This window comes from Oncorhynchus tshawytscha, linkage group LG16 (genome assembly GCF_018296145.1).
Source record: "Oncorhynchus tshawytscha isolate Ot180627B linkage group LG16, Otsh_v2.0, whole genome shotgun sequence".
NCBI classification, from domain to species: Eukaryota; Metazoa; Chordata; class Actinopteri; order Salmoniformes; family Salmonidae; genus Oncorhynchus; species Oncorhynchus tshawytscha.
The window spans coordinates 59,308,504-59,330,079 of record NC_056444.1 but is presented as its reverse complement, the minus strand read 5'-3'; the positions used below and the strand labels follow the sequence as shown (position 1 = coordinate 59,330,079).

The following is a 21,576-nucleotide window of genomic DNA, read 5'->3' as shown; positions in this document are numbered from 1 at the left end:
CCAAATCCACTAATTTGAAAGGGTGTCCACATACTTTTGTATATAGTGTATTAGTCTGAGTCATTCACCACATTTCAAGAGTAACAACATACAGATTACAGGTAATTTAGATAAAGCTGGTTTATTTTCTTGCATGGAAATCTGAAATAATTATTTCTTAAACAAACCCTTATAAAAAGATTGCAGTTCCAGTGCAGTACAACTGCAGTATGCTGCGTCCAAAATACCACAGTTGACTGGAGTTACTGCACCTTTACTAGTTTAAAAACAGCACCATTCTAGTGTTGGGACTCTGGGTAAAGCTAAATCTCAGTACTCTTGAAAAAACAAAAAAACCCACATACATTGATAAGTCTGACACTGTATGCCAATGTACAGCTGAAATAAAATATGAACCATTCAAACAAACAGTAAGGGACAACAAAGAATTCTGAAATGGGTCAAAATAAAGTCAGATGTCCAATACCCATTTCACATGCAAAGATAAAGAATTCATACATGTATAATTCATATCTATAGGCTACGTAGAGGTTATTTTATTTTTATCGAGCAATAGTGCGTAAGTTTGCGCAAGGTGCCAATTTAGGCTACTGTTTGGGGGAGAAAAATAAAAATAAATCTACAAAACATTAGGCATTCAATAGGCCTAAATGTTCAAGAAATAAATCAAGAAATGTTTAACAAAAATGTAATTGTTCAAGAGAAATAGGGACCTACACATTTTTCTATATTTACAGGTTAGGGTGCGGGTCTCAGATTCTCTCTTTACCACAGTCGGGTGGTTACAGATGGGTTATTAGCAATTGCGGATAAGTCATTAGAAATTGCGGGTGAACAAAAAAAGCTTACCCATCAGTCACTAGTGTACAGGCCATGTACTGCGTATTGCAGTACTAAATATACTGTGACAGTCCTATACTCTATGCACCTTGTGCCGTACACATTACTTACTGTGTGACAAAGAAAAGAAAAATGCAAAATCATGAATTAAATTCTGAATCACAATAAATATAAAGACAAGAGCACAATGCCCACATGGAAAAACATGAAATAAGTTCTGGATACTTAACCAGTAAGATTGACTTCTCTAACATACAAAAAACCAAACATCACAACTAAATATCTAAAAATCTGAGAAATATTACAATTCACAAAATCTAGTTTGTTTGCAAAAGCCTCAATGTTGGCAATGTACTTTAAAGAATAACTCGTACTGTACTACATCAATATTTATGAGGAAGGGAACATTTATTAACTTCGAGAACATTCTGGACTAGTTCAAGACAGGACAATATTTAATTTGCAAATATGAAAATAGTTTCCCTCCCTTTAAAAAGGAACTTTCGCTCTTTTTCAATACTTATTTTATGATCTTAAAACACATCATTAAGCTAAAAATATGCATTTAACTGCAACCCTGATCCAAAATATGCATTTGAAACTTGAAAATATCTACATCAAATCCTATTTGCTTACATTGAACAAACATTGGTAAGGTAACACAAATCTTAATAGAATTACAGTAGAATGGAGCCTATAGTGGCCTACATTTCAACCTTATTTGAACCTTTTAGCAAAGTCATTCATCAACTTTAATCAAAAAAGCAGACAGATTATTTTAGCAAAAACAAAGCAAGTATTAATAATTTTTTACAAGAACTACATTATTAGGAGGGGTTAACTTACAATCAAAAGCACTGAACATGGTTATGTTCTTATTTTTCTTGCATTTCAGAAAAGTAGTCCCAATTTATCCTGTATCATTGTTGCAAGATACCATACATTTTAGATGCTTGATTCTAGAATGATCAGTAGTAGCAGGTTCTGTCCCTGTAACCTACTAAAAAAACATTTGTACCGTAGCATTGCTTGCTTACGCCCTGCTGTCTGTGGTGAAGTGCTGAGCTCAGTGGCGCCCTCATGTTTAGGAGGAGCAGAGGGAGATCTGCTGCACCGTGCCCAGGTCTGTGAGCATCTGTCTGATACGGTGTTTGAGTTGAGGCAGCCGGGTCAACGGGTCAGGAGGCTCCAGTTCCCCTGTGTAGTCAAGCCAACTCTCCAACACTGCAGATAAATCATCAGAAGGAGAAGGAGGTAGAAGAAAAGAAAAGGGGAGAGACCGAAAGAGCGAGAAATAAGAGTTCTATAAACCTTACATCCATGAGAAATGTATCTTTCTTCGACAGGATTTTTTTTGAATATCTTTATAAATGAAGAATCTGTGTGGCGTAAGTCTCACCATCGAGCTCTTTCTCAATGAGGTCCATCCTGTGTGTGACTTGGTTCTGCATGGCTTCTATGTGATCCAAAAGGTTGATCTGCCACTGCTGATGCAGCACATTGTCTTTTTCTGGGTCTGGCTTTATGTCTGGGCTGGGCTCAGCCTCTTCAGTCTTCACCTCTACTTCACTCTCCCTACCCACATACAGCTTCTTATACAAATCAAGACCATGGAAAAAGAACAGAACATGCCATCTAAGTCAAATGGAAACTGGTTTGTCATAAATCCAGCTACTTTAGCTTACAGCTAGCATCTCTTCACCACTTGTTTCACCATAAGTATCTCACTACTGACATACAATCATTTTAGAGAAAGAGTACAGACCTTGTCTGGTTGTAGGGTAATGGGGTGAATCTTGGCCCGGTCCTGCAGCAGGGAGCTGGGGTACAGTTTGGCTCTGTCTGGGTCCAGTGGGCCACCATAGCGTTGCTCCTGTTCGAGCAGGTTCTCTGTGCTCCTCAGACTGTCCTCCAGCTCAGAGCCTCCCCGTGTCTCCACCACCAGCCTCTGCTCCACCGCTGGGTAGTACGCTCGCGGTTTCTGGTAGCAGTGCTCACTGCTGATGTAGGAAGCGTTCGAGTCCTGGAAGGATGTTGGGCTCATCTGAACCCTTTTGGCCTTCTCAGAGAGGGTGGAGACTGACATTGCCTTTAGCGCTTCGCCCCCCTCTCGGTCGTTGGCTGCAGGTGAAGGGGTCCTGCTGGTCGCCATACTGCAGCTCATACCAAGCTTCTCCTCCTGCTTCCAGGGCTGGCGCCACAGCTTCAGGTCAGAGTGTGTCTGGGTCCTGTAGAGGACGATAGAGCGAGGTGAGGGCTAATTCACAGCCACTGAAGATGGATCATCCAAGAACCAATCACACCCAAAATGGTGAAACATTACATATATGGGAAGTATTTGCAGTAACTTCCATTGTACTCACTGGAGGATGCTCATCTTAAGCTGCAGGCCGTTGAGCACCTCAAAGACATGGTGAACGTCACCCAGGAGCTGGTGAGTGGCCATTAACTTCTTCCTGTTCTGGTGGGAGTAGTTCTCATCCAGGAAAGACAGGCCATACATGTGACCACTGCTCAGCCAATCCCTGTCGTACCAGTAACGCTGGCTCGGTCTCTGGGCTGAGAGAACAGGCAAGATACACATTCATGTACACTGTCAAAGACCGGAAACCCATTGGCGATCTAATACTATATTGAGGTGTTTACAGTGTGATTACCTGGTGGGTCTCTGCAAATGTAGCAGCTATAAGTGTCAGGCACATTGTGCTCAAAGAGGCCCATGCAGGTGCCATGCTGCCAGCACAGACATTCATCACACTAGGAAAGGGACAGGACATTGTCACTTCACATATGATTATGCAATGGAAAAAACACATTTAAAACAAAAAGCAACAAAACAGTGTTGTGTTAAAGGTTCTTCTGTGACTAACGTGAGTCTCGGTGAGCTTCACCTGAATCATGAAATCATTCTCCTCCTCCACCTCACAGACACAGCGCACTGTGTCAGAGCCCTTGGTCACCATGGATACATTCTGTTCCGACACGGGAGTGGTCACATCCAGCTCCGCCTCCATGTACTCATCACTCCACTCAGCGCTGACTGTGGACCAATCACTTTCATCTATTCAGAGGATCGAAAGCAAAACCATGTTTAGTTGACATAATTGTCTGATTTTGAATGGACCGAAAAACAAATATGCCAAGCATTTGTAGTTTGACAATCAGGACAACACTAGGGCCCTAAAACATGATGATACCACTTCAAGCCTGAGTGGAATGGAAGGAGGATTGTGAATAATAGCTAACCTGAATAAAGCAAAAAGGACAGAGTGAGGAGTATAAAGAAGATGTAAGGTCTTGGTACCCACCGTCTTCTTGCACCTGATCTGTGATGTGTTCTGGACTTGAGTCGTAAGATAACTTGTGTTTGTGCAAGAGGGAGAATTTGGATACCAGATTGGACTGAGTAGAGTTAAATAAGGAGATGCCCATGTTCTCCTCACCATTCGTATTCTCTGTCAGGGGGGAAAGCACATGCAGGTTTGAGACTGGGTCAGTACATTCAAAGCTCATGTGGAATACTGAATCATCTGGAACATTAACTGAGAATTACAAACCAAATATATATTTTGTTAGAATGTGGCCAGCTTTCTAAAGGCAGATAGATTTAGGCAAATCAGATTCCACTAAAGAAGTACTGTCAACTGATAAAGGCTCCAGACACACTCATTCTGTCAACAACATTTTACCTGACTTGGACCTCCCCGTCTTCTTCCTTTTCTTCTGTTTATTGAGAAGGAAGTCTCTTTCAGTCTTCCCTCTAATCTTTTCCCCTGAAGTAAACAAAAGAACTGAGTAAGCAAAGCAGGGATATAAAAAGTAGTTCAACACCCAAGTTGATATTCTCAGTCAAGAACGATGGTAAAATTGCAGATAAAAATGTCTCTCACCCATTTCACTGGCGCTCCATTCTCTTTCTTCATGGGGTCTGCTGTTGGTTTGCTGGTTCTCCTTCCGTTTCTCACTCGGTGATCTCCGACGATGACGGTTCATCCCATTAGCAGCCTGCCTGTCACCCAGGGGAGAGTCTGTGGTACAGTGGAGCAATGCACAGAGATCAAATGTGATGCATCTATTGTTCATGGATGGACATACAGCACAAAAGCAACTGGGTCAGTTAACGTACAGTTGAAGTCGGAAGATTACATACACCTTAGCCAAATACATTAAACTCCGTTGTTCACAATTCCTGACATTTAATCCTAGTAAAAATTCCCTGCCTTAGGTCCGTTAGAATCACCACTTTATTTTAAGAATGTGAAATGTCAGAATAACAGTAGAGAGAATGCTTTATTTCAGCTTTTATTTCTTTCATCACATTCCCAGCAGGTCAGAAGTTTACATACACTCAATTTGTATTTGGTAGCATTGGCTTTAAATTGTTGAACTTGGGTCAAACATTTCAGGTAGCCTTCCACAAGCTTCCCACAATAAATTGGGTGAATTTTGGCCCATTCCACCTGACAGAGCTGGTGTAACGGAGTCAGGTTTGTAGGCCTCCTTGCTCACACACACTTTTTCAGTTCTGCCCACAAATTTTCTATAGGATTGAGGTCAGGGCTTTGTGATGGCCACTCCAATACCTTGACTTTGTTGTCCTTAAGCCATTTTGCCACAACTTTGGAAGTACGCTTGGGGTCATTGTCCATTTGGAAGACCCATTTGCGACTAAGCTTTAACTTCCTGACTGATGTCTTGAGATGTTGCTTCAATATATCCACATCATTTTCCTCCCTCATGATGCCATCTATTTTGTAAAGTACACCAGTCCCTCCTGCAGCAAAGCACCCCCACAACATGATGCTGCCACCCCGTGCTTCACAGATGTGATGGTGTTCTTCGGCTTGCAAGCCTCCCCCTTTTCCCTCCAAACATAACGATGGTCATTATGGCCAAACAGTTCTATTTTTGTTTCATCAGACCAGTTTCTCCAAAAAAGTACAATCTTTGTCCTCATTTGCAGTTGCAAACTGTAGTCTGGCTTTTTATGGCAGTTTTGGAGCAGTGACTTCTTCCTTGCTGAGCGGCCTTTCAGGTGATGTCGATATAGGACTCGTTTTACTGTGGATATAGATACTTTTGTACCCGTTTCCTCCAGCATCTTTACAAGGTCCTTTGCTGTTGTTCTGGGATTGATTTGCATTTTTCACACCAAAGTACATTCATCTCTAGGAGACAGAATGCATCTCCTTCCTGAGCAGTATGATGGCTGTGTGGTCCCATGGTGTTTATACTTGCGTACTATTGTTTGTACAGATGAACATGGCGCTTGGAAATTGCTCCCAATGATGAACCAGACTTGGAGGTCTACAATTTTTTTTCTGAGGTATTGGCTGATTTCTTTCGATTTTTCCATGATGTCAAGCAAAGAGGCATGGAGTTTGAAGGTAGGCCTTGAAATAGATCCACAGGTACACCTCCAATTGACTCAAATGATGTCAATTAGCTTATCAGAAGCTTCTAAAGCCATGACATCATTTTCTGGGATTGTCCAAGCTGTTTAAAGGCACAGTCAATTTAGTGTATGTAAATTGCAGGCCCACTGGAATTGTGATACAGTGAATTATAAATTAAATAATCTGTCTGCAAACAATTGTTGGAAAAATTACTTGTCATGCGCAAAGTAGATGTCCTAACAGACTTGCCAAAACTATAGTTTGTTAACCAGCCAAGCATTTCGCTACACTCGCATTAACATCTGCTAACCAGGTGTATGTGACAAATAAAATTTGATTTGATTTGATTTTTAACCTGTTGCGACTCTAGGGGCAGTATTTCCATTTTTGGAAAAAAAACGTTCCTGTTTTAAACGGGATATTTTGTCAGGACAAGAAGCTAGAATATGCATATAATTGACAGCTTAGGATAGAAAACACTAACGTTTCCAAAACTGTAAAGATATTCTGTGTGAGTATAACAGAACTGATGTTGCAGGCGAAAGCCTGAGAAAAATCCAATCCGGAAGTGCCCCATATTTTGAAAGCGATGCGTGCCAATGAGCTGTGAATGTGCTATGAACCAGCTTACGCTTTCTACGTATTCCCCAAGGTGTCTACAGCATTGTGACGTAGTTTTACGCATTTATGTTGAAGAATACCCGTAGGGGGCTACATTGTGCAAGTGGTCACATGATGCTCCCGGAGAAAATCTCGCATAAAGTACAGAGGTAGCCATTATTCCAATCGCTTCCACTGAGAAACCAATTGTCCCGGTTGATATGAGCTATTTCGCCTACAAAAATAATATTTTGGGAAAAAATGAACTTTGGCTATCTACCTGGGAGTCTCGTGAGTGAAAACATCCGAAGTTCAAAGGTAACGATTTAATTTGATTGCTTTTCTGATTTGTGACAAGGTTGCCTGCTGCTAGCAGGGCATAATGCTATCGATAAACTTACACAAATGCTTGTCTAGCTTTGGCTGTAAAGCATATTTTGAAAATCTGAGATGACAGGGTGATTAATCGGTGTTCCAATAAATTTCACTTGTGATTTTTCATGAATAGGAATATTTTCTAGGAAGATTTATGTCCGTTGCGTTATGCTAATTAGTGTCAGGCGATGATTACGCTCCCGGACCCAGGTTTGAGAATCACAAGATTAACAAGAAATTTGTGGAGTGGTTGAAAAAGCGAGTTAAGGACCCCAACCTAAGTTTATGTAAATTTCCAACTTCAACTGTAACTGTAGTATGATTGAGCTCAGGTTTGTTGATCCATGGGGCGGAGTGCTACTACTCACGTATAGAACCTGACATGGTGCGTCTCCTCCTGGGTGTCTCCTGAGAGCCAACCTGCTTCTCTGAGGCCCGGGTTTGCATGCTGCCCTCAGAGGCGTGTTCGCTGTCTGCATGGTAGTACTTGACGTGGTAGTGCAGGAGAGAGGCCTTCCGGAAGGACTTCAGACAGCCAGGGGCCTTGCACTTGAAGGGGTTGTGGTCCAGTTCAATGGAGAGGATTGGGGGCGGCTGGTTTTTGATGACTCGATACACTAAGGTAGAGATACAAGGAACAACATGTCATTTAATGGAAGTTGTGTGTGTGTGTGTGTGTGTGTGTGTGTGTGTGAGAATGAGGCTGTACTCACATGGCTCTCTGCTGTACTTGTGGGTGGTAGGCAGATGGACTTGGCGTTTCAGTATTGATTCTGTAAAGAAACACACAATAGATCAACTGTAGCTTTTTTCGGCACGGAGTTGACAGATCCCGAAATAAGTTTAATCTCATATCTCAATGTAAGAGCTGGGCCTGTATTCATAAAGCTACTCAGTCCGAGTGCTGATCTAGGATCAGGTCCCCCTTGTCCAAGTTCTGTTACTCATTATTATCTGAAAAGCTAAATGTATCCTATAGCAGCACTCCTACCCGTATTCAAATTAGGCAGAAGTTGTTAGGACAGCTCAAGAAGTCTCCTAAACACCTGCTGATTGTCTTATTCATGAGCATATTCATCTCCATCTTATTTACCTATATCTGATGGGGCTTCGATACCAGCGTCTGTGGGTGTCTGGGGGTTTGTCTGGTCTGGAGTTAATGCTGGGGACACTGGGACGGAATCTGATCCTGCTTGCTGAGACTGGCTGTTTCTGTCTGGAGAGGGAAGGGCAGGAGTTATAAACAAAGGACACAGGGCTTTGAATGTCAGTAACACGCAACAAGTCATAGATTAGATGCAGACCCTTACTTGTGTCTGGCCTTCTCCTCTTTGGTGGTGGCATCTGTACAAGAGACACCCTCCTCTTCCTCAATTCACGTTGACTTTCTGTAAACAACAAGAACCGAAAGGTCAGTGAGACAGACTTCATTCACTTAACCATCAAGCAACAAGATACTGAACCGGTCCTAATACGCTCTAACGATTCAATTTAACTTTCTGGTTCTTCACAAAAGCGAAGCCATAAGCCAAGCTATCATCTTTCCTTCCCCGTTAGGACTTGAGCACAACCATGGGACACTTTCAATTTCAATCTAATGATTCTGAAATGTTTAAAAGAGTTTTCCATTGTTTCACTGTCAAAGCCTTACAGTAACTTACATACCTTCAGAGGGTCGGTACCGGTTCCCCCTGGGCAGTTGGGGACTCTGTCCCGATGCGCACTCTTCTTTCTTCTCCCCCTGTTGTTTGGTACTGCGCATCACTCGCTCCCCTTCTACATTCACATCTTCCGATTTAGTTTGGACAACCTGCCCATCTTCTTTGGTTTGTGGCTCTTCTCTCTTCCCTCCTCCTGCCCCCTTTTCTCCGTTTAGGCTCCCTTTCTGTCCACAGGTCTCAAAGTTGCCATTCAGCGTTTTTTCCTCTCTGTCTTCTCTTCTCTCCTTTTCCTCTCCGTTGCTCTCTCCATCCAGGTCTGAAGAGCCGCTTTTGGATTCATCGCTCAGGGCTTTCCTGTTCTCCTCTTTCCCACTGCTCTGCTCACGTTGAGTTCTGTCCCTCTCCCTGGCTTTCCCATTCTATTCACATTGAGATATAAAACTGTAAGGTAACCCCATCAACCATCCTCTCACACCATGAACTAACAATCACATGGAGCTCTCACCTCTTTATATGGCTTTACTTTGTTTGGCTTAAGAGTCTTGACAACTCCATCGAAAAACTTCACAGTGTAGGAAGCTGAAGAGAGAACAAACGTGGTCAGAATATTTGTCCAATGTAACTAGAATGCAATGCATTTCTGATTAAACATTTCATTCTGTCCAGTGGAAGTGTAGGACCCACCATCTCTTTTGACTTCCAGAACCTTAGCAGGATAGTAGTGGCAGTCTACCCAACAGGCCAAGACTTTCTCATTCACCCGAAACACCTGGAAGGGAAAGAGAGGTTAAACACTAATCTGAAGTTCAACCAGACTCTGTGGTCGTTGTCTAATCAGTTTAATCTTAGGCTTTCTGCGTTAACGTCGGATATCGTCTAGGGCAGGTATTCCCAAAATGGGGTACGTACAATGCCGTCGGGGGTACACCAAATATAAAAGTAATTAAATTTTTGTGATTTAATCTACATGTGTGTAAGAAAAAACTTAAAAAATCCCATAACTGTTACTCTCTCATGGGAAACCTTCACACTTGCGCAGACAATTAGAAACTAAACATGACAATTTGAAAAATAAGCCACGGGAGTTTGAGCGAGATTTTAAGACGACTCTCGAGTAGTAAGACAAAAGCAACATATACCATTAATAAGAAGGGGCTGGAAGCGTCTTATAATGTGAGCTACCGAGTGGCTAGGACAGGCAAGCCCCATACCATTATTATGGAGGACTTCATTCTTCCTGCTGCCAGGAAGAGGCCCAAAAACTATACAGACTATGCCCTCATCAAACACTGTTTCACAACACATCAGTGACATGGCAGTAGATGTTTTGAAACAATTACTGCTTCACATACAAGCCAGTAAATGATATGTTACAGCTGGATGAGACAGACGTGGCGGGCCTGACACAGCTCCTGGTATATGTACGTTAAGTTTATGGGGGGGTCAATTAAGGAAGACATCCTCTTCTGCAAACCAGGACAACATGAATGGATATTTTTAAAGTACTGGACAGCTTTATGACATAAAATGGACTTGTGGTCAAGATGTGTTGGTATCTGTACTGATTGCACAAAAGCCATGACAGGGAGACATAATCGAGTTGTAATGCGTGTGCAAGCAGTTGCTCCCGACCTCACTTGGATACACTGCAGCATCCACCGAGAGGCTCTTGCTGCCAAGGGAATGCCTGACTGCTTGAAACACATGTATTGTGTAACATGAAGTCCTACGAGTGTCATCTGATGAAGATCAAAGGTTAGTGATTAATTTTTCCTCTCTTTGGCTGGAAAATGGCTGTGTGTGTTTTTGTGACTAGGCTCTGACCTAACAATCATATGTTGTGCTTTCGCTGTAAAGCCTTTTTGAAATCGAACACAATGGGTAAATTAACTTCTTGGATATAGGGGGCGCTCTTTTAATTTTGGGATAAAAAAAGTTCCCGTTTTAAACAAGATATTTTGTCACGAAAAGATGCTCGACTATGCATATAATTGACAGCTTTAGAAAGAAAACACTCTGACGTTTCCAAAACTGCAAAGTTATTGTCTGTGAGTGCCACAGAACTGATGCTACAGGCGAAACCAAGATGAAATTTCAAACAGGAAGTGCCCCAGATTTTGAAGGCGCTGTGTTCCAATGTCTCCTTATATGGCTGTGAATGAGCCAGGAATGAGCTTACACTTTGTCGTTTCCCCAAGGTGTCTGCAGCATTGTGACGTATTTGTAGGCATATCATTGGAAGATTGACCAATTTACACTACATCTACCAGGTGCTCGCTTGGTGTCCTCTGTCGCAATTATTGCGTTATCTCCAGCTGCGTGTATTTTTCCATTTGCTTCCGAGGAGAAACCCAACTGCCACGAATGATTTATCATCGAATAGATATGTGAAAAACACCTTGAGGATTGATTCTAAACAACGTTTGCCATGTTTGTCGATATTATGGAGTTAATTTGGAAAAAAGTTAGGCGTTGTAATGACTGAATTTTCCATTTTTTTTCTTAGCCAAACGTGATGAACAAAACGGAGCGATTTCTCCTACACATAATATTTTGGGAAAAATTGAACATTTGCTATCTAACTGAGAGTCTCCTCATTGAAAACATCTGAAGTTCTTCAAAGGTAAATGATTTTTATTTGAATGCTTTTCTTGTTTTTGTGAAAATGTTGCCTGCTGAATGCTAGGCTTAATGCTATGCTGGCTATCAATACTCTTACACAAATGCTTGTGTAGCTATGGTTGAAACGCATATTTTGAAAATCTGAGATGACAGTGTTGTTAACAAAAGGCTAAGCTTGTGAGTGAATATTTCTTTCATTTCATTTGCGATTTTCATGAATAGTTAACCGTGCGTTATGTTAATGAGCTTGAGGCTATGATTACGCTCCCGGATACGGGATTGCTCGACGCAAGAAGTTAAAGTTTTTCATTTGGTGTATTGCACTTAATGTATGAAAGTTACATATTTCTACAACATATTTTTGAATTTCGAACGCTGCCTTTTTTTGTTGCAACCACATACCTATGTGAGAGTGAGCAAAATTATTGATTATTATTTGTGCCCTGGTCCTGTAAGAGCTCTTTGTCACTTCCCACAAGCCGGGTTGTGACAAACTCACTTATTCGTATGTTTAATAAATGTATTGTATAGTGTGTGTGGCAGGCTTACAATGATGGCAAAAAAACAGGTGCTAGAAGGGGTACACAGCTGGAGGATGAATGTTTGAAGGGGTACGGGACTACTTGGATAACAACATTATGTCAGAGTACTAGTCTCCCTCACCGAGCTGGGCCGTTTGTCCTGCAGACCCTCTTTCCTCAACTGGATCCTGTCCAGGGGCCTCAGGTATGGGCTGGTCCAGTCAAACCACTCGTCATAGCGGTGGCTCCACTGACGGTAGTGGATCAGAACCTTCTCGTCCTCATAGTCTATCTTCTCTATGCTGGCCTGGTACCTGAGCAGTAGAGAGTTAGGATGTTCAATGAGACTGATAATGGTAGACAAGAACAATAGGACATGAACATTAGAAACCTGGCCAGACAGTAATCAGATGGAATTGACACTGACCAGTTCTTCAGGTTGTCGCGAGCCTCCAGCTGTGCTCCCACCTCAAAGGTGATCCCTCTTCTGTCGGGAGGAGTCTTGGTCATCATGGGCACATTCAAGGCCTACCTGTAGAACAGCAGAAGAACATCCAAACAAGAGACTAGCATTATGTCAAATCTCCACATGAACTGGCCATAACTGCAGGAAGTGCATTGCCACACATCACATTGTATAATTTCAACGGGAAAACAAAAACAGTCTGGAGTTATGAAGACATCCCATCTTTGAAGCACCATTTGCTGACATCACTCAACTGAAAACTATATGTCTATTGATCATCAAAGTCACTAGGGCCAATTCAGAAATCAACAGGTGTCTGACTAATGGTTGAAATCAGTTCTGCATGTACTGCCATCCAGCACCCCAGGATTAACATTAGCTGGCTAGCGGAGCTGGAGGCTGGTTCAACATGTTGACTTTATTTGGACTCATTATTTGATGTAATTATTTAGTACCGTATTATAAAAAAAAATATGGTAATGTTTTCACTATTTGAACCCATGAATTTGCAGCAATCTTCTGACTACCTAAAGTAGTAAAGTAGTACTGGCTCCATGTCATCTACAAGACCCTGCTAGGTAAAGTCCCCCCTTATCTCAGCTCGCTGGTCACCATAGCATCTCCCACCTGTAGCACACGCTCTAGCAGGTATCTCTCTAGTCACCCCCAAAACCAATTCTTTCTTTGGCCGCCTCTCCTTCCAGTTCTCTGCTGCCAATGACTGGAACGAACTACAAAAAATCTCTGAAACTGGAAACACTTATCTCCCTCACTAGCTTTAAGCACCAACTGTCATAGCAGCTCACAGATTACTGCACCTGTACATAGCCCTCCTATAATTTAGCCCAAACAACTACCTCTTTCCCTACTGTATTTCATTTATTTATTTAGCTCCTTTGCACCCCATTATTTTTATTTCTACTTTGCACATTCTTCCATTGCAAATCTACCATTCCAGTGTTTTACTTGTTATATTGTATTTACTTTGCCACCAGGGCCATTTTTTTTTGCCTTTACCTCCCTTGTCGCACCTCATTTGCTCACATCGTATATAGACTTGTTTATACTGTATTATTGACTGTTTGTTTTACTGCATGTGTAACTCTGTGTCGTCGTGTGTCGAACTGCTTTGCTTTATCTTGGCCAGGTCGCAATTGTAAATGAGAACTTGTTCAACTTGCCTACCTGGTTAAATAAAGGTGAAATAAAAAAATAAAGTTTCACCGATATTTAAATGGAGGTATGTTGAAGTTAACGTGATTAGTAGAGATTGATGTTGCTAGCTTTTGGGGGTGATTAACTTTAATCACTTAATGTGTCCATTTCCCTAAACCACTTTTGTTTTCCAGTTTGGCTTCACACCTTCAAGTGTAATTTCTCTTGACTATATCCTCTTATTTTTTTTCTACTTTTTAGTTGTTTTGTTTGGATACCGTGATTGGAATAGATTTTATTCAGTCCCGGTACTAGGAGAAGTTCCTGAAGTTCAAAAACAAAGATGGATAGGAGTCGAGTAGTCAATTAAACGTTAGCTAGCCGGTTAGCTGCATCTTTAGCACCCAGTTGCACACTGCTGTCTAGGCCCTTCCTCAACTTCCGTAAAGGAAAGCACGCTTTGTGGGGGAGCCTGTAGACCAGAAGGAGAGCTGATCAACATTGAAAGTAAGTTGCAGGATAGATCAGAATTGAGGGTATGCCCTACAAGTACAATTCCCTCTGGACATCTGCAAATGCTTTTCTTCGCTGATTTGTGAAGGCACTGTAGTCCGCATAACAAGGTATGGTTCTCCAGGCATCTTGGATGGGCGCATTCATTCTTGCTTCACAGGGTCCTTGTAGAATATTGTTGCGGTCTTGGTATCTGAAAACATTGAAGACCATGGGTCTGGGGGTTGTCCTTTACATTTTGGTTGTAAACCCGTTCCATTTGAATCGGAATAGTACCAAGTGACGGAATCCATTTGGGAAGGATTTATTGCATCACCTCCCTCCCGGTTTGTAGCAATCCCAGAGACCCTCACGTTGGATCTGTGTTGATCCTCAAACAACGCCATTTTGAACCACATCTTCTCAACTTCCAAAGTGCAGAGGTTCACATCCCTTTTTAGACCCCTTGCCTCAGTCTGAATGCAATCCACCTGATCTCATGTGGGTGTCCAACTTATCTTGCAAGGTAGCAACTCGTTCCCTTACTCCTTGAATTGCTGCACCAACCGCACATTGAACCACCGCCTCCATCCGGTCGTGTTGTTCAGCTAAAGCTAGCGAAATGGCATTGCTAAAGCTAGCATCAGTAGTAACTTATAGCGTTGATGTTGCCATTTTGGTAGGCGAACCCATTTGTTTCTTGACCCCAGATATTTCCACCGACTTTTAAACTAGAAAGTATAAATAGTTGAAGTAGATAACCTGAATAAAATATAGAATGAGGACTTGTCAACAGGAGCTTCAGAGTCTGACTATTACGCTTGTAGGACACGTGACCTTCCCATCAAGTGCTTTCATGTGCAAAATGAGTTGTGTACAGTGCATTCGGAAAGTATTCAGACACCTTCACTTTTTCACGTTACAGCATTATTCTGAAATTGATGTTTTTTCCCCCCCACTCATTAATCTACACACAATAACAATGCAAAAACTGGTTTAGAACTTTTTGCAGATTAATACAAATAAAAAAATATTACATTTACATAAGTATTCAGACCCTTTACTCAGTACTTTGTTTTAGGACCTTAGGCTGGAATCGCTGCCAGTCTTCTTGGGTATGACACAATAAGCTTGGCACACCTGTATTTGGGGAGTGTCTCCCATTCTTCTCCACAGATCCTCTCAAGTTCTGTCAGGTTGGATGGGAAGCATTGCTGCACAGCTATTTCTGGTCCCTCCAGAGATGTTTGATTGGGTTCAAGTCCGGGCTCTGGCTGGGCCACTCAAGGACATTGAGACTTGCATTGTCTTGGTTGTGTGCTTAGGGTCGTTGTCCTGTTGTAAGTTGAACCTCCTGGTGTAAGTTGAACCGTCGCTCCAGTCTGAGGTCCTGAGCGCTCTGGATTAGGTTTTTATCAAGGATCTCTCTGTACTTCGTGCTGTTCATCTTTCCACTCGATCCTGATGCTGCCAACACCATGCTTCACCGTAGGGATGGTGCCAGATTTCCTCCAGATGTGACGCTTGGCATTCAGACCAAAGAGTTCAATCTTGGCATCATCAAATCAGAGAATCGTGTCTCATGGTCAGAGTCCTTCAGGTGCCTTTTGGCAAACTCCAGGCAGGCTGTCATGTGCCTTTTAATGAGTATCTTATGCCTGGCCACTACCAGAAAGGCCTGATTGGTGGAGTGCTGCAGAGACGGTTGTCCTTCTGGAAGGTTTTCCCATCTCCACAGAAGAACTCTGGAGCTCTGCCAGTGACCATCGAGTTCTTGGTCACCTCCCTGACCAAGGCCCTTTCCCCCAATTGCTCAGTTTGGCCGGGTGGCCAGCTCTAGGAAGAGTCTTGGTGGTTCCAAACTTTCAATGCTTCAGAAATATTTTGGTACCCTTCCCCAGATCTGTGCCATGACACAATCCTGTCTCAGCGCTCTATGGACAATTCCTTCGACCTCATGGCTTGGTTTTTGCTCCAACATGCACTGTCAACTGTGGGACCTTACATAGACAGGAGTGTGCCTTTCCAAAAAATGTCCAATCAATTGAATTTACCACAGGTGGACACCAATCCAGTTGTAGAGACTGCTCAAGATGATCAATGGAAACAGGATGCACCAAGCTCAATTTTGAGTCTCATAGCAAAGGGCCTGAATACTTATGTAAATAAGGTATTTGCTAAAATGTATAAAAACCTGTTTTCGCTTCATCATTATGGGGTTCTGTGTGTAGATTGATGAGAAAATCTAAAATTGATTAAATTAATGTTTAAGGCCATAACATAACAAAATGTGGAAAAAGAGAAGGGGTCTGAATACTTTCCGAATGCACTGTACGTTTTTGTACATTTGAACAGCAGTAGGACAATATACCTTATATTGTTAAGGCTCTAAAGCAATACTAGTTGCGCCACCCCCATGGATTTAAAATGCCCCTCAGGCATGTCATCCTGGAGCATGGCCTGATGTAACTGCATTGACAGTCATTGATTTACAAGCGATGTTGCATGCTTGCCAAACAACCACAGGCAATATCAGTAACCTAGTCAAACAGTGCCCAGTGTTCGCATGCTGACCAAAGCAAGGTAGACGGCCTGTTCCTGATCTTGCACATCTATGCTACACCTTCAGCATTCAAATGCTAAAATGGCTTGGGTGACTCTAGGTTGTGACTCTAATAAAGCCTATGTAATTTGCTAGGTTGATATATATGCGCTGTTAAATTGTTTCACTGGAATAAAAATATGCTACGGGAGACTATTCTGATTTGGATATAGGCCATCTGCTGAACAGGGATTAAAATAAATGTTATTTTGATTATTCAGGTTCAACATCAGCAATAGTTTTTCTTTAAAGTTAAATAAAGTATTTTTTTATATACATAGTGTAAAGTTGATAATTCCATAAAGAACAATCAGTTTTGCGAGGCACACTACATGGCCGCAGTGAGAGGAGAAGAGAAGCTCTCCGTAAAAACGTTCAACTCGTCACAAACATTCGATTTTGAGATACGGACGAAATCCAAAATTGTGCTACATATTCACTGCCCATGTCATAGCTAATTTGTAAACAATAAATATTGATACATTACTAGCGCAAACACTTAATCTGATTAGTTCATTAGTGGGTGATGGTGATTTCAGAACCAAAGTGGGGAGACAAAAAACAGGCTACTGTTCAATTAAAGTACAAATAATTCAGTATTTTCAATTTCTACATTTACTGCACTCTTTTGAGATCGTTTCCACACTGCCACGTAGGGCTGCACGATATGGGCAAACAATCTAGGCTTTGTTTTTTACCAAATGTTGCCATTTTGATTTGACTTGAGATTTAGAGCAAAACACCTTGGTGAACTGTTGGAATCATGGAAATAGAATGATTATTCTAAATGGGCACTGTGTTTGACTTGACAACAAATTAAAATGCCAGAGAGGAGTTATTGTGGCAGGGTAGGAACCAAAGTGTTGATAAGTGTTTCCTATAATCTTTGGCTACATTGAATGTTCCCTTAGCTACTTCATGAAGTAGCTAACATACTCATGCTTTGCATATTCCTCTTTGATTTAGAAGATGCGGTTGCACAAACATGCTGATTTAGGTTAACACCATCACTGGTATTATCTGGTTGCTTAGCTAGTTACCTTTGCTCTGACTCAGTACATTTATTAGCTAGCTAGCCAGCCAGCTAACTAACTAGCAATTAGCAGCTAACACGATTTAAGCCCAACTATTTTGCAGGCCCATATGCTAGAATATGTATATAATTGACAGATTGGGATAGAAAACACTCCAAAGTTTCCAAAACATTGTCTGTGAGTATAACAGAACTGATATTGCAGGCAAAACCTGAGGAAAATCAAACCAGGAAGTGGCTTCTATTTTGAAAGCTCCATGTTCCATAGCCTGCCTTCGCTCCATTTAAAGGGATATCAACCAGATTCCTTTTCCTATCGCTTCCTCAAGGTGTCAGTCTTTAGACAGTTTCAGGCTTTTATTTTGAAAAATGAGCGAGAAAGATAACATCGCGTCAGGTGTTCGCATGAGTTTTGCTTGCGCAACAGAGCTTGGGCAGCCATCGTCTCTCCCTCTCCTACTGAAAAAGACAGTGCCGTTTGATATATTATCGATTATATGTTTTAAAAACATCCTGAGGATTGATTATAAACAAATGTTTGACATGTTTCTGTGGACATTATGGATACTATTTGGAATTTGTCGGCGTTGTCGTGACCACTCGAGCCTGTGGATTTCTGAACATAACGCGCCAAACAAACGGAGGTATTTTGGATATAAAATCATCTTTATGGAACAAAAGGAAAATGTATTGTGTAACGGAGTCTTGTGAGTGAAAATATCCGAAGATCAAAGGTAAGCGATTCATTTTATTGCTTTTCGCGACCAAGCTACTTTGATGCTAGGTGTTCATAATGTTTTGTCTAGTGATCAATAAACTTAAACGCTTGGATTGCTTTCGCTGTAAAGCATATTTTCAAAATCTGACACGACAGGTGGATTAACAAAATGCTAAGCTGTGTTTTGCTATATTGCAGTTGTGATTTCATGAATATTTTTAGTAATATTATTTGAATGTGGCGCTCTGCAATTCAGCGGTGGTTGATGAGAATTATCCCGCTAACGGGATAGGTAGCGTCAAGAAGTTAAGAAGCTAAGGGAAAATAGCATTGTTATCAACATTGTTGCATGTGCTGCATTGACCATACAGACTGAACGCAAGTGTTTCGTGGTCGAGGAACAAATGCACTCCTTGAGTGACAGGGGGCGGGGCTAGGTCTGCGTGGAAAGCGAGCAGTGAGAAATGACTCAAAGTAGCAAAGTAAACTATAAAAATGGATGTTACACACGCCGAATCACATTTAACAAACCAAACACTCAAATACTGTTATAGAAGGTGAAGTAAAAACCTAAACCGGTCTGTGCATCAATACCGGTAGATACAGTATACTGCCCAGCCCTAGCGCGTCAAATCCTACTGAATCATTTCAAACTAAAACTTATCGTTATTGTATGGTACTGGAGCCCATGTCTCTAGATATGCATCTTGAAAGGTAAAGATGCATATTCCTAACTACTACCCCAACAGCAACTTTCTTCTAGAATTTAACAGCACAACACATCAGGTAAAAGTGCTGATCACAGCTATTCCTCCAAAATAACACAGTACTCCCATGCTATTAGCTAAAGTGTAAATTGACACTGCTTACGCCTTGATCACACCTACAGCGTCATTGCGCAAAAATGGTACACAGCATCATCTGGATGTGTAAAACAAAAGTTCAACAATCACCTCTTACTACCATTTCTGTCAAGCCGTCTACGCATATATTCGATAAATCCAAGGTATGCACCACACAGAACGCACTGAATCTGCCTCTGCAATGCAGCAAGGCAAACGCAGCGTTCCATTGGAAATGAATGTACCAAAACACAATTACGCTGTCGGTGTGATCAAGGTGTTACAAGTAGAACTAAGCATGCATTTGGCTGCGCATGTCAGGCAGCCCAATTCTGATCTTTTTTCACTAATTGGTCTTTGGACCAATCAGATCAGCTCTGAAAACGATCGGATGTGATTGGTCAAAATGGGGCTGCCTGTATAAATGCAGCCTTACTGACTCAATTGAGTCTGGGAATGTCTGTCTGGGCTCAGATGATACTGTCGGCAGAGAACTAAAACAGCACTTATCTGTTACTCTTCATTTCAGACTGAATACACCCATTCAACTGCTGCACCAAATCAAAATCATTTTCATTTCGAAGTCATCAAATATATTTTCCCAAAGATGCTGACTAGACCTTATTTCAGCAAGAGGAAGATGGTTGTGCAATCAGGCCATAAATTGTGGAGAATGCCCGTTGATTGGCTTCAACCAACAAACAAAAATCCTCCTCTCTGTGAGCAGGGTAAGTTTAAACAATCCAATATAATATCTATAATGAAAAGCAAAAGCTACTTGGTTTAATTTTAGCATAAACAATGCTTTCATAATACCCACAGTGGGTCTACTGACTGTTGGATTTCCTTTTTTCAGTGCAACTGACACCTTCAGTTGGAGACCAATACGTATAGCTGATTCTGACACTGATTTGTACATGAATGATGCTTAGCCATTTTAAGCATTGACACGACTGGAATAAAATTAATTTTGAGGAATAGAAAGTAACAACATTCTGCTAGTATTTATAAAGCAGCAAATCACACCAAAACTGGCCATGATAGGCCTCTGTAGTTTGTTATGACATGCGCAGCATTGAGTGATAGAACAAGCCTGACAAAAGTAACGCAAATGGCGCACAATGAGTTCCAATGTTGTTTACATTCTCAGAAGCTCTAACAAAACTGATTTGATGAGAATAAAAAAATGCAATTATACGGTGCATTTAAGATGACGTTAAATAGCATTGTTTAATAAATCTGAGTTATCAAAAACAGCGACAGATCAGATTATATAATTATCTGACTCAACAAGCTCGCGGATGAAACGTGCGTGCAACGTCGACAGAACTGCCGCACAACTAATTCCTTTACAAATAACGCTTTCTTCACTAACGTTAACCTCATAACGTAATTATGATGTTAAACAGTGAAAACCATATAATTATGTAAAAACAAAAAGCTAGTCCGCGTTTTGCTAATGCAGCTGCCGCCGATGTCGAATAAGCTCATTGGGTAGAAGCTGATGACAGATCCGAAGACAGACATTTCATAGGACGCAGCCGCTGTCAATTAGCTATTTACTTTGCCCGGGCCTTGTAGACCTGCTTCTGCTGTACTGTCTAGTTGCAGAGTAAGCAATTAACCACGGCTCGAGAACACATAGAAAACTCCATATCTGAAGAAGAGTTGCAAAATGCCGAAAACAAAAATAATCAATGCAATTCGATGCTTCACTTGAGTTTATCAACTTTAACGTAAACAAATAAGTTTGCTGTAACTAGCAAACGTTACATTAGCTAACAATACTCCATCATGAAACAGAACATTCCGCACGCGTGCGGACAAGTTTAATATCCACAGAAGAAGCATGTATGCCACCAAAACACATGTCATTGTAGTTTAACATTTAAACTATACATTGTGTAAGACATGATACATATTGACATTACAAAGAAACTAGACGCGTACCTCGAGCTCCTAGTTGTTTTTTTCTCGTGGATGAAGCCTACTTCACTTGCAAGTCCTTCCTTGGAGCAACGTGCTTCTCGGCCAACGCAGTTTGTTTCTCTTCCACACTCCGACAGCGCTGCCTCCGTTACTAAGTGGCGAACCTCTGCGCGTGCGCAACTGCTATTCCCCTCTTCTGCCTCCTAGCTCAAGAACAAGAAGTGGATCTAGAATGTTCGATTTCTTTCTATTATGAAATGTAACTTTTTTGTAGAGAATTAAGTTGTTTTTTTAAGGGGGTTCACATTGCTTGCTCTCATTATT

At 41.5% G+C, this 21,576-nt stretch overlaps 1 protein-coding gene across 3 annotated transcripts; it reads right to left on the bottom strand.

Moving 5' to 3' along the window:
• Positions 1 to 102: 102 nt before the first annotated feature.
• phf20b (PHD finger protein 20, b) lies at positions 103 to 21,429 on the bottom strand. 3 transcript variants are annotated; one of them, XM_024375595.2, is made up of 19 exons: positions 21,274 to 21,429; positions 12,443 to 12,547; positions 12,158 to 12,329; positions 9,557 to 9,641; positions 9,378 to 9,451; positions 8,877 to 9,291; positions 8,516 to 8,599; positions 8,305 to 8,427; positions 7,925 to 7,984; positions 7,580 to 7,828; positions 4,731 to 4,868; positions 4,530 to 4,613; positions 4,149 to 4,295; positions 3,732 to 3,901; positions 3,498 to 3,597; positions 3,204 to 3,399; positions 2,606 to 3,068; positions 2,240 to 2,432; positions 103 to 2,064 (listed from the first exon to the last, which is right to left on the bottom strand). In XM_024375595.2, exons 2-19 carry the CDS (start codon positions 12,526 to 12,528, stop codon positions 1,925 to 1,927), a joined length of 2,979 nt encoding a protein of 992 aa, XP_024231363.1. In that variant the 5' UTR covers positions 12,529 to 12,547; positions 21,274 to 21,429; the 3' UTR covers positions 103 to 1,924. The 3 variants fall into 3 exon arrangements, with proteins under 3 accessions (XP_024231363.1, XP_024231364.1, XP_024231365.1); XM_024375596.2 differs by having other exon boundaries at positions 2,240 to 2,429; XM_024375597.2 differs by having other exon boundaries at positions 8,522 to 8,599.
• Positions 21,430 to 21,576: the final 147 nt, after the last annotated feature.